Here is a 13,102-nt window from a genome sequence, read left to right as displayed (position 1 = left end):
TGGCCACTCTGCCCTGCTCCACTGGTCTCCGAAGTGGCCCTGGTCAGGGATAGGGGCCCATGGTGGGAACCAAGCATACTGCGCCCAGCAGAGCCCAGGCAGGGGCTGTGTGGGGGGCGCAGCTCACTGCCCTGCGAGCCTCCTGCTTTGCTCTCTCTCTCCCCCGTCCGTCTGTCTGTTTCCGTCGCCTGTCTGCGGAAAGAGGGGAGGACGCCTGGGCCTCCTTCCCCAGGCTGGTGAGCACGGTGGGGCTGCTGCGCTCGCTGCCCGGGTGCCCTGGGCGGGTGCACGCTCTCTCCTCGGCCGGGCTGGGACCTCTGTCCTCCCTGATCCCCCCCGCACCGCGCTGTCCCAGTGAACTGTGGTGGTGCCTGGTGCCTGCTCCGTGCTCACGCTCTCTTTGGTTCTCTTCCTCTCTCTGCCGCGGCCACAGAGGCTGGCCGAGCAGCAGCGGGCAGAGGAGCGGGAGCGGCTGGCAGAGGTGGAGGCTGCACTGGAGAAGCAGCGGCAGCTGGCCGAGGCGCACGCCCAGGCCAAGGCGCAGGCTGAGCGGGAGGCGCAGGAGCTGCAGCGGCGCATGCAGGAGGAGGTGGTGCGGAGGGAGGCGGCGGCGGTGGACGCCCAGCAGCAGAAGCGCAGCATCCAAGAGGAGCTGCAGCATGTGCGGCAGAGCTCCGAGGCGGAGATCCAGGCCAAGGCCCAGCAAGTGGAGGCGGCTGAACGCAGCCGGCTGCGCGTGGAGGCGGAGATCCGTGTGGTGCGCCTGCAGCTGGAGGCCACGGAGCGCCAGCGTGGTGGGGCCGAGGGGGAGCTGCAGGCGCTGCGAGCGCGCGCCGAGGAGGCCGAGGCGCAGAAGCGGCAGGCGCAGGAGGAGGCGGAGCGCTTGCGGAGGCAGGTGCAGGACGAGAGCCAGCGCAAGCGGCAGGCGGAGGCAGAGCTGGCCCTGCGCGTGAAAGCGGAGGCCGAGGCGGCCCGTGAGAAGCAGCGGGCCGTGCAGGCGCTGGAGGAGCTGCGACTGCAGGCAGAGGAGGCCGAGCGGAGGCTGCGGCAGGCCGAGGCAGAGCGCGCTCGCCAGGTGCAGGTAGCCCTGGAGACGGCGCAGCGCAGCGCAGAGGCAGAGCTGCAGAGCAAGCGCGCCTCCTTCGCGGAGAAGACGGCGCAGCTGGAGCGCACCCTGCAGGAGGAGCACGTCACGGTGGCTCAGCTGCGTGAAGAGGCCGAACGGCGGGCGCAGCAGCAGGCCGAGGCCGAGCGCGCTCGCGAGGAGGCCGAGCGGGAGCTGGAGCGCTGGCAGCTGAAGGCCAACGAGGCGCTGCGGCTGCGGCTGCAGGCAGAGGAGGTGGCGCAGCAGAAGAGCCTGGCGCAGGCCGAGGCCGAGAAGCAGAAGGAGGAGGCGGAGCGTGAGGCGCGGCGGCGCGGCAAGGCGGAGGAGCAGGCCGTGCGGCAGCGGGAGCTGGCGGAGCAGGAGCTGGAGCGGCAGCGGCAGCTGGCGGAGGGCACCGCGCAGCAGCGCCTGGCCGCAGAGCAGGAGCTGATCCGGCTGCGGGCGGAGACGGAGCAGGGCGAGCAGCAGCGGCAGCTGCTGGACGAGGAGCTGGCCCGGCTGCAGCGCGACGTGTCCGCGGCCACGCAGAAGCGGCAGGAGCTGGAGGCCGAGCTGGCCAAGGTGCGGGCGGAGATGGAGGTGCTGCTGGCCAGCAAGGCGCGGGCCGAGGAGGAGTCGCGCTCCACCAGCGAGAAGTCCAAGCAGAGGCTGGAGGCCGAGGTCGGCCGCTTCCGCGAGCTGGCCGAGGAGGCCGCCCGCCTGCGCGCCCTGGCCGAGGAAGCCAAGCGGCAGCGGCAGCTGGCCGAGGACGACGCGGCGCGGCAGCGGGCCGAGGCCGAGCGGGTGCTCGCCGAGAAGCTGGCGGCCATCAGCGAGGCCACGCGGCTCAAGACGGAGGCGGAGCTCGCGCTCAAGGAGAAGGAAGCCGAGAACGAGCGGCTGCGGCGGCTGGCGGACGACGAGGCCTTCCAGCGGCGGCGGCTGGAGGAGCAGGCCGAGCAGCACAAGGCCGACATCGAGGAGCGGCTGGCCCAGCTGCGCAAGGCTTCGGAGAGCGAGCTGGAGCGGCAGAAGGGGCTGGTGGAGGACACGCTGCGGCAGCGGCGGCAGGTGGAGGAGGAGATCCTGGCCGTCAAGGCGAGCTTCGAGAAGGCGGCTGCCGGCAAGGCGGAGCTGGAGCTGGAGCTGGGGCGCATCCGCAGCAACGCCGAGGACACGCTGCGCAGCAAGGAGCAGGCGGAGCAGGAGGCCGCGCGCCAGCGCCAGCTGGCGGCCGAGGAGGAGCAGCGGCGCCGAGAGGCCGAGGAGCGCGTGCAGAAGAGCCTGGTGGCAGAGGAGGAGGCCGCCCGGCAGCGCAAGGCTGCACTGGAGGAAGTGGAGCGGCTCAAGGCCAAGGTGGAGGAGGCGCGGCGCCTGCGGGAGCGCGCGGAGCAGGAGTCGGCTCGGCAGCTGCAGCTGGCCCAGGAGGCCGCCCAGAAGCGGCTCCAGGCGGAGGAGAAGGCACACGCCTTCGCGGTGCAGCAGAAGGAGCAGGAGTTGCAGCAGACGCTGCAGCAGGAGCAGAGCATGCTGGAGCGGCTGCGTGGTGAGGCGGAGGCAGCTCAGCGAGCGGCCGAGGAGGCGGAGGAGGCACGGCAGCAGGCCGAGCGCGAGGCGGCGCAGTCCCGGCGGCAGGTGGAAGAGGCCGAGCGGCTGAAGCAGTCAGCCGAGGAGCAGGCGCAGGCCCAGGCCCAGGCCCAGGCTGCTGCAGAGAAGCTGCGCAAGGAAGCTGAGCAGGAGGCCGCGCGACGGGCGCAGGCAGAGCAAGCGGCTTTGCGCCAGAAGCAGGCAGCGGACGCCGAGATGGAGAAACACAAGAAATTCGCCGAGCAGACGCTGCGGCAGAAGGCACAGGTGGAGCAGGAACTGACCACGCTGCGGCTGCAGCTGGAGGAGACTGACCATCAGAAGAGCATTCTGGACGAGGAGCTGCAGCGGCTGAAGGCGGAGGTGACAGAGGCAGCCCGCCAGCGCAGCCAGGTGGAGGAGGAACTCTTCTCTGTGCGCGTGCAGATGGAGGAGCTGAGCAAGCTCAAGGCGCGCATTGAGGCTGAGAACCGCGCGCTCATCTTGCGTGACAAGGACAACACGCAGCGCTTCCTGCAGGAGGAGGCCGAGAAGATGAAGCAGGTGGCGGAGGAGGCTGCGCGGCTGAGTGTGGCGGCCCAGGAGGCCGCACGGCTGCGGCAGTTGGCAGAGGATGATGTGGCGCAGCAGCGGGCCCTGGCTGAGAAGATGCTCAAGGAAAAGATGCAGGCGGTGCAAGAGGCCACGCGGCTCAAAGCTGAGGCCGAGCTGCTGCTGCAGCAGAAGGAGCTTGCACAGGAGCAGGCCCGGCGGCTGCAGGAGGACAAGGACCAGATGGCACAGCAGTTGGCACAGGAGACGCAGGGTTTCCAGCGCACTCTGGAAGTGGAGAGGCAGCGGCAGCTGGAGATGAGCACGGAGGCCGAGCGCCTCAAGCTGCGTGTGGCTGAGATGAGCCGGGCCCAGGCCCGTGCCGAGGAGGATGCCCAGCGCTTCCGGAGGCAGGCCGAAGAGATTGGCGAGAAGCTGCATCGCACTGAGCTTGCCACGCAGGAGAAGGTGACACTAGTGCAGACACTTGAGATCCAGCGGCAGCAGAGCGACCAGGATGCCGTGAGGCTGCGGGAGGCCATTGCCGAGCTGGAGCGTGAGAAGGAGAAGCTCAAGCAGGAGGCCAAGTTGCTACAGCTCAAGTCTGAGGAGGTACCAGCCCTCTCCCCTGCAGGCGGGTGGGCCCCGGGGGGATCTGCCCATGGGTGGGGCGGCAGGGTGTCCTGGGCCTCCGTAGTCTCTGACTGCTGCCCACCCTTCACCTGGCCTTTCACAGATGCAGATGGTGAAGCAGGAGCAGCTGTTGCAGGAGACACAGGCCCTGCAGCAGAGCTTCCTCGCTGAAAAGGACAGCCTGCTGCAGCGGGAGCGCTTCATCGAGCAGGAAAAGGCCAAGCTGGAGCAGCTCTTCCAGGATGAGGTGGCCAAGGCACAGAAGCTGCGTGAGGAGCAGCAGCGGCAGCAGCAGCAGCTGGAGCAGGAGAAGCAGCAGCTGGTGGCCAGCATGGAGGAGGCACGGCGGCGGCAACATGAAGCCGAGGAGGGCGTGCGGCGCAAGCAGGAGGAGCTGCAGCGTTTGGAAGAGCAGCGGCAGCAGCAGGAGAAGCTGCTGGCCGAGGAGAACCAGCGGCTGCGGGAGCAGCTGCAGCGCCTGGAAGAAGAACACCAGGCCGCGCTCGCCCACTCGGAGGAAATCGTCACTTTGCAGGGTGCTGCCACGAAGGCATTGCCCAACGGCCAGGAGGCACCTGACGGCCCAGTGGCAGAGGTGCAGCCCGAGAATGCCTTCGATGGCGTGCGGTGGAAGGTTTCAGCCCAGCAGCTGCAGGAGGCAGGCATCCTGAGCACAGAGGAGCTGCATCGTCTGGCTCAGGGTCACACTACAGTGGCTGAGCTAGCGCGGCAGGAAGATGTGCGCCGGTATCTGCAGGGCCACAGTAGTATTGCGGGGCTGCTGCTGAAGCCTACCAATGAGAAGCTGAGCATCTATGCAGCCCTGCAGAGACAGCTACTGAGCCCTGGCACAGCTCTCATTCTGCTGGAGGCCCAGGCAGCCTCAGGCTTCCTGCTGGACCCTGTGCGGAACCGGCGATTGACCGTCAACGAGGCTGTGAAGGAGGGCGTCGTGGGTCCTGAGCTGCATCATAAGCTGCTGTCGGCTGAGCGTGCTGTCACTGGCTACAAGGACCCCTACACCGGGGAGCAGATCTCCCTCTTCCAGGCCATGCAGAAAGATCTCATCGTCCGGGACCACGGCATCCGCCTGCTGGAGGCCCAGATTGCCACCGGTGGTATCATCGATCCCGTGCACAGCCATCGCGTGCCTCTGGAGGTGGCCTACCAGCGTGGCTACTTTGACGAGGACATGAACCGCATGCTGGCGGACCCCAGTGACGACACCAAGGGCTTCTTCGACCCCAACACACACGAGAACCTCACCTACCTGCAGTTGTTGGAGCGCTGTGTGGAGGACCCGGAGACTGGCCTGCGCCTCCTGCCACTCACAGATAAGGCTGCCAAGGGCGGTGAGCTGGTCTACACTGACTCGGAGGCTCGGGACGTCTTTGAGAAGGCCACCGTGTCTGCACCATTTGGCAAGTTTCAAGGCAAGACGGTGACCATCTGGGAGATCATCAACTCAGAATACTTCACGGCCGAGCAGCGGCGGGACCTGCTGCGGCAGTTCCGCACAGGCCGGATCACAGTGGAGAAGATCATTAAGATCGTCATCACTGTGGTGGAGGAGCACGAGCGCAAGGGCCAGCTCTGTTTTGAGGGCCTGCGCACCCTGGTACCTGCTGCTGAGCTGCTGGAGAGCAAGGTCATCGACTGCGACCTCTACCGCCAGCTGCAGCGGGGTGAGTGCTCCGTGCAAGAGGTGGCCGAGATGGACACTGTGCGGCGAGCCCTGCGGGGTGCCAATGTCATCGCAGGCGTATGGCTAGAAGAGGCAGGGCAGAAGCTGAGCATCTACGAGGCCCTGAAGAGGGACCTCCTACAACCAAATGTGGCTGTGGCTCTGCTGGAGGCTCAGGCCGGCACTGGGCACATCATAGACCCTGCCACTAGCGCCCGGTTGACCGTGGACGAGGCAGTGCGTGCTGGCCTGGTGGGCCCTGAGCTGCATGAAAAGCTGCTTTCGGCCGAGAAGGCTGTGACAGGCTACAGGGACCCCTACTCAGGGCAGAGCGTCTCCCTGTTCCAAGCCCTGAAGAAGGGCCTCATCCCGCAGGAGCAGGGCCTGCGCCTGCTGGATGCCCAGCTATCCACAGGTGGCATTGTGGACCCCAGCAAGAGCCACCGTGTGCCCCTGGACATTGCCTATGCCCGGGGATATCTGGATGAGGAAACCAGCAGGGCCCTGTCAGCACCCAGGGACGATGCCAAGGCCTACTGTGACCCCACCTCACAGGAGCCAGTCACCTATGGTCAGCTGCAGCAGAGGTGCCGGCCTGACCAGCTGACTGGGCTGCGTTTGCTGCCACTCTCAGAGAAGGCCGCCCGGGCCCGGCAGGAGGAGCTCTACTCTGAGCGCCAGGCCCATGAGACCTTCGAGAAGGCCACCGTTGAGGTCCCTGTGGGCAGCTTCAAGGGCAGGACGCTGACAGTGTGGGAGCTTATAAGCTCGGAGTACTTCACGGAGGAGCAGCGGCGGGAGTTGCTACGCCAGTTCCGCACGGGCAAGGTCACCGTGGAGAAAGTCATAAAGATCCTCATCACCATTGTCGAGGAGGTGGAGAGCCGGCGGCAGGAGAGGCTGTCCTTCACTGGCCTTCGCACCCCTGTGCCGGCCAGTGAGCTTCTGGCCTCAGGGGTCCTCAGCAGAGCCCAGTTTCAGGACCTCCAGGATGGTAAGACGTCGGTGAAGGACCTCTCAGAGGTGGCCTCTGTACGGACGCTGTTGCAGGGCAGTGGCTGCCTCGCCGGCATCTACCTGGAGGACTCCAAGGAGAAGGTGACCATCTACGAGGCCATGCACCGGGGCCTGCTCAGGCCCAGCACAGCCATGCTCCTGCTTGAGGCGCAGGCAGCCACTGGCTTTCTGGTAGACCCCGTGCGGAATCAGCGCCTGTATGTCCACGAGGCCGTAAAGGCTGGTGTCGTGGGCCCTGAGCTGCACGAAAAGCTGCTGTCCGCTGAGAAGGCCGTCACGGGCTACAAGGATCCCTACTCAGGCTCCACCATCTCCCTCTTCCAGGCCATGAAGAAGGGCCTGGTTCTCAGGGACCACGGCATCCGCCTGCTGGAGGCCCAGATCGCCACCGGCGGCATCATCGACCCCGTGCACAGCCACCGCGTGCCCGTGGACGTGGCCTACCAGCGCGGCTACTTTGACGAGGAGATGAACCGCGTGCTGGCGGACCCCAGCGATGACACCAAGGGCTTCTTTGACCCCAACACACACGAGAACCTCACCTACCTGCAGCTGCTGGAGCGCTGCGTGGAGGACCCGGAGACGGGCCTGCGCCTCCTGCCACTAAAAGGGGCAGAGAAGGTTGAGGTGGTGGAGACCACGCAGGTGTACACTGAAGAGGAGACCCGGCGAGCATTCGAGGAGACGCAGATCGATATTCCTGGCAGTGGTGGCCACGGTGGCTCCACCATGTCCCTGTGGGAGGTGATGCAATCTGACCTAATTCCTGAGGAACAGCGGACCCGGCTGATGGCCGACTTCCAGGCTGGCCGGGTGACCAAGGAGCGTGTGATCGTCATCATCATTGAGATCATTGAAAAGACCGAGATCATCCGCCAGCAGAACCTGGCGTCCTATGACTACGTGCGCCGCCGCCTCACGGCCGAGGACCTGTACGAGGCCCGGCTCATCTCCCTTGAGACCTACAACCTGCTCCGGGAGGGCACCAAGAGCCTCCGCGAGGTCCTCGAGGCAGAGTCCGCTTGGCGCTACCTCTATGGCACAGGCTGCGTGGCCGGTGTCTACCTGACTGGCTCTAGGAAGACGTTGACCATCTACCAGGCTTTCAAGAACGGGCAGCTGAGTGCCGAGGTGGCCCGCTTGCTGCTGGAGGCACAGGCGGCCACAGGTTTCCTGCTGGACCCGGTGAAGGGCGAGCGGCTGACTGTGGACGAGGCTGTGCGGAAGGGCCTGGTTGGCCCTGAGCTGCATGACCGGCTGCTCTCGGCCGAGCGGGCTGTCACCGGCTACCGTGACCCCTACACCGAGCAGACCATCTCACTCTTCCAGGCCATGAAGAAGGAGCTCATCCCTGCCGAGGAGGCCCTGCGGCTGCTGGATGCCCAGCTGGCCACAGGCGGCATTGTAGATCCCCACCTGGGCTTCCACCTCCCGCTGGAGGTGGCCTACCAGCGTGGCCACCTCAACAAGGACACACATGACCAGCTCTCAGAGCCCAGTGAGGTGCGCAGCTATGTGGACCCTTCCACAGAGGAGCGCCTCAGCTACACGCAGCTGCTCAAACGGTGCCACCCTGACGAGAATAGCGGCCAGCTGCTCCTGCCACTCTCTGGTGCCCGCAAGGTGACCCTCCCTGGCCTGCGCAAACAAATCACCTTGGAGGAGCTGGTGCGCTCGCAGGTCATGGATGAGGCCACGGCACTGCAGCTGCAGGAGGGCCTGACCTCCATCGAGGAGGTCACCAAGAGCCTGCAGAAGTTCCTCGAGGGCACCAGCTGCATTGCCGGCGTCTTTGTGGACACCACCAAGGAGCGGCTGTCTGTGTACCAGGCCATGAAGAAGGGCATTATCCGCCCCGGCACGGCCTTTGAGCTCCTGGAGGCACAGGCAGCCACCGGCTATGTCATCGACCCCATCAAGGGGCTCAAGCTGACTGTGGAGGAGGCCGTGCGCATGGGCATCGTGGGCCCCGAGTTCAAGGACAAGTTGCTGTCGGCTGAACGTGCCGTCACAGGCTACAAGGACCCCTACTCTGGGAAGCTGATCTCCCTCTTCCAGGCCATGAAGAAGGGCCTGATCCTGAAGGACCATGGCATCCGCCTGCTGGAGGCCCAGATTGCCACGGGTGGCATCATCGACCCCGAGGAGAGCCACCGCCTGCCTGTGGAGGTGGCCTACAAGCGTGGCCTCTTTGACGAGGAGATGAATGAGATCCTGACGGACCCCTCCGATGACACCAAGGGCTTCTTCGATCCCAACACAGAGGAGAACCTCACCTACCTGCAGCTGATGGAGCGCTGCATCACTGACCCCCAGACGGGCTTGTGCCTCCTGCCGCTGAAGGAGAGGAAGCGGGAGCGGAAGACGTCCTCCAAGTCCTCGGTGCGCAAGCGCCGCGTGGTGATTGTGGACCCTGAGACAGGCAAAGAGATGTCGGTGTACGAGGCCTACCGCAAAGGCCTCATTGACCACCAGACGTACCTGGAGCTGTCCGAGCAGGAGTGCGAGTGGGAGGAGATCACCATCTCCTCCTCGGATGGCGTGGTCAAGTCCATGATCATTGACCGCCGCTCTGGCCGCCAGTACGACATCGACGATGCCATTGCCAAGAACCTCATCGACCGCTCGGCACTGGACCAGTACCGCGCCGGCACGCTCTCCATCACCGAGTTTGCCGACATGCTCTCGGGCAATGCCAGCGGCTTCCGCTCCCGCTCCTCATCGGTGGGCTCCTCTTCCTCCTACCCCATCAGTCCTGCCGTCTCTAGGACCCAGCTGGCCCCCTGGTCTGACCCCACTGAGGAGACAGGCCCTGTGGCCGGCATCCTGGACACGGAGACGCTGGAGAAGGTGTCCATCACAGAGGCCATGCACCGCAACCTGGTCGACAACATCACCGGGCAGCGGCTGCTGGAGGCACAGGCCTGCACCGGGGGCATCATCGACCCCAGCACTGGCGAGCGCTTCCCCGTCACGGATGCCGTCAACAAGGGCCTGGTGGACAAGATCATGGTGGACCGCATCAACCTGGCCCAGAAGGCCTTCTGCGGCTTCGAGGACCCACGCACCAAGACCAAGATGTCGGCCGCCCAGGCCCTGAAGAAGGGCTGGCTGTACTACGAGGCAGGCCAGCGCTTCCTGGAGGTGCAGTACCTGACGGGAGGCTTGATTGAACCCGACATGCAGCGCCGTTTGCCCCTGGAGGAGGCCCTGCAGCGTGGCATCGTGGACACCCGCACCGCCCAGAAGCTGCGTGACGTTGGCGCCTACTCCAAGTACCTCACCTGCCCCAAGACCAAGCTCAAGATCTCATACAAGGACGCACTGGACCGCAGCATGGTGGAGGAGGGCACGGGCCTGCGGCTGCTGGAAGCCGCTGCCCAGTCCAGCAAGGGCTACTACAGCCCCTACAGCGTCAGCGGCTCTGGCTCCGCCGCCGGCTCGCGCACAGGCTCACGCACGGGCTCCCGGGCTGGCTCCCGCCGCGGCAGCTTCGATGCCACTGGCTCCAGCTTCTCCATGACTTTCTCTTCCTCCTCCTACTCTTCCTCAGGCTATGGCCGCCGCTACGCCTCGGGGCCCTCAGCCTCCCTGGGGGGCCCTGAGTCTGCAGTGGCCTGACCCCTGCCTGCCTCTGCCCTCCCGCTCTGCATGCGGCCAGGCTCCCCGCCGAGGCGCTGGGGTCTTTCTTTAATGTTTGAAGGTGTCTTCCTCCCAAGTGGTGCCTAAAGTTTAACCAAAAAAAACCCAGACTAATATAGTAATATATATCTGCTGTCCAGACGGCCTGGGCACGGGGGTGGCCAAGCCCCACTGGCCGCCTCACCCCCATCAGGTGTCCGCAGTCCCTCCTACCTGCCACTCGCCACAGCCAGGTGCCTTGCAGGGTCCAGAGCCAGGTCCCCAGCCTCCTCCTGTCTCCCCAGAGAGGGTTCCTTCTGGACAAGGCCCCCAGCCCCGTAAGCCACCCACCAGTCCTGGCTGCCAAGGGCAGCTGGAGCCAGTCCCATCAGTGGAGGGCCCTCATCCCTCTCGGGGCCTCAACTCCTAGGCCAGCATCCTCTCCCCAGCGTGTTTCCAGGACTGGCCTGCTCGCTCAGTGGGTCTTGCTGGGGACGGAGGGGGTCCCGGGTCAGCCGTCTCTTGCAGCCTGCCCAGAGAATCCCCTTCCCCATGGGAAGTTGAGGGTCCAGTCTTCAGAGCTAGGTGTTTGGGCTCCAGCCTCCTGCCGGTTCCTGCAGCTGCGTCTGAGCTCTGCTTCGTGGCTCACCCCCCACCCCGACCCCCACACTCCCACGACCCCAGGCCTCTGGCTTCAGCCTCTCAGCCTCAGCTCCCTAGTAAGTGCCTTCTGTGTTCTCCCTCCTACCCCAGGCGCCGAGGACCCAGGCCCAGGGTGGGAGACAGACGCTCCCAGCTGGGTGTGGCCGGGGGTCCTGCAGATGTGCCCTCCCTGTGGGCCCAGGGGCCCTCGAGCCTGTGGAGCCCCACCCTGGGGTGCTGCCTGCCATTTTTCCCAGGGAGCCCCAGTTCCCAGATCAGTCTCAGCCCCTCTTTGGCCCAGGGACGCCAGCTGGGCTGTGTGTGGTGATGAGGCACCCCAGCCCAGTGCCACCCACCCTCCTGTTCCCTCAGCCCCTGGCCTTGGTGGCCCTCACCCCTCCCTCCTCCCTTAGACTGAGCTTTGCATGTTCCACTAACCCAGGCAGGCAGTAGGTGGAAGTGCCAGGCTGCCGGCCGCCTCTGTGAGGGCAGAACACTAACCTGACCATGGGCGGGGGCCCTGCGGTGTCCGCCCCCAATAAAAGCAATTCCAACCTTCCTGTGGGTCCTGCCTTGTATTTTTGTCCTACAGTCAGGTGTGTGTCGGGGGTCAGGGTGGGGTGGATGCGGCAGCCCTGATGGTGGCTGGAGGGCAGACCTAGTGGCCCAGGGAGCAGGGCGCGGTGGAGAGTGGGGTGGAGGCCGTGAGGCCGGCCCATCTGGGCTGCTCCTGGATGCCCCCATGCCCCGCTCTGGTCCAGGCAATGACCTGAGGTCGGGTGTGTGTGTGTGGCACTTAAGGTGCTCCTGTTTCCTCGGAGGTGAGGTCAGTGAATCTGGCTGTGTCTCCCCACCCCGGGGAGGGAGGTGTGACCCTGGCTAATTTGGTGCCTGTTGACTGAGGGCAGCCACGAGGGCAGCCACACCTGGCCCCCCAGACACTCTTGCTTCTGTTGTGGTTTCTGCCCCTGAGCTTGGCTTTTCCAGAACTCCCGTTGGTTGCAATCTCAGGGAAGACTCACAAGAAGACTGAGAAGGGCAAGCCCCACCCTGCGGCAGCTGTCGCCCGAGGCCGTGGCCGGGGCTCCCCTCCCTCCTGTGCCTGCAGGGATGACCTAGACCCACAGGTCTGCGTCCTTGTCATCGTGCATTTACTGGGTTCTGCTCTCCTTGCCCATTTTCAAACTGTCCTCACTGCCCCCATTGCGTAGGTGATTAGGGTCACCTCCGCCAATGATGTTCAACCAGAACAGGAGCCACCGTGGCCAGGTGGCTGCCACTGCTGTGGGTGCTTCCTCACTCTGCTCCAGGTGGCAGAGTTTTTCTCTGGGGACCAGGACCTTGGCCCCACAGGTTAAAGCTGTAGGACAGGAAACACCCCTTCCCCAGCGGGGCACTAGCAGGGTGATGGGTGGCCAGTCCTGCTTCCACCCCTTGGTCCCCAGACCCATGTGGCCACATGACCCAGGGGGCCATGGATTTGAGGACCCGTCCTGAAGGACAGCACCATAGTTGCACAGGTGTCATTGTCAGGATAGTGTCAGCTGCACTTTGGCAAGAGCTATCTGACACTGCCTGCGGGTGGCTCCCAGGACAGGGGTGCCCTGTGGTAAAGGTGATGTCACTTGGGAGCCCTGCTGAGGATCGGGTGCTGAGGCACCACAGTCAGGAAAGGCACGCTACGCCTGGAGTATGAGTCACTGCCCTCGCCAAGGGGAAGGGGCCTCAGCGTGCCACCCAGTCTCCAGCTGGTCTCTGGACCTGCAGTGGGGGCGCTGGTCTTTATTGCTGGGGGCAGAGGGCTGTGTCGGCTACTCTGGTTGGGAGCCTGCCTGGAACACTGGGTCATGAGTCCCTGTGTGGTTTGGCGCCTCCCCTGCAGTGGGTTCTCCTGATGGACATTGTCATGCGGCATGAGAACTGATGGAGTTTGGATGTGTTGTCCCCTCCAAACCGCATGTGGAAATTTGATCCCCCATGTGGCAGTGTTGGAAACTGATTGAGTCATGAGGGCGGGTCCCACATGAATGGATTAATGCTCTCCCTGGGGGAGGGGGGATTAATGAGTGAGCTCTCTATTAGTTCCCGCGAGAGCTCGTTGCTTAAAAAGACCCTGGCACCTTCTCTGTCTCTCTCTCTCTCTCTCACCATGTGATCTGCTTGTACCCACCGGCTCCCTGCCACTTTCCACCATGAGTAGAAGCAGCCTGAGGCCCGTGCCAGATGCAGCTGTCCCAGAATCATGAGCCACATAAACCTCTTTCCTTTATAAATTACCCAGTCTCAGGTATTTCTGTTATAGC

At 64.9% G+C, this 13,102-nt stretch overlaps 1 protein-coding gene across 14 annotated transcripts in view; it reads left to right on the top strand.

Moving 5' to 3' along the window:
* PLEC (plectin) overlaps window positions 1-11,357 on the top strand; it is a 58,433-nt gene extending 47,076 nt beyond the window's left edge. For all 14 annotated transcript variants that reach the window (XM_063079783.1, XM_063079782.1, XM_063079789.1 and 11 more), the window contains 2 exons: window positions 434-3,814; window positions 3,939-11,357. In XM_063079783.1, the coding sequence (XP_062935853.1) occupies window positions 434-3,814; window positions 3,939-10,157 (9,600 nt within the window). In that variant the 3' untranslated portion in view covers window positions 10,158-11,357. The remainder of the gene's footprint in view (window positions 1-433; window positions 3,815-3,938) is intronic.
* The last annotated feature ends 1,745 nt before the right edge of the window (window positions 11,358-13,102 follow it).

The sequence above is a fragment of the Cynocephalus volans genome, chromosome 15 (assembly GCF_027409185.1).
Source record: "Cynocephalus volans isolate mCynVol1 chromosome 15, mCynVol1.pri, whole genome shotgun sequence".
Classification (NCBI taxonomy): Eukaryota; Metazoa; Chordata; class Mammalia; order Dermoptera; family Cynocephalidae; genus Cynocephalus; species Cynocephalus volans.
The sequence above is the reverse complement of the archived record's forward strand: the minus strand, read 5'-3'. Positions and strand labels throughout refer to the sequence as shown.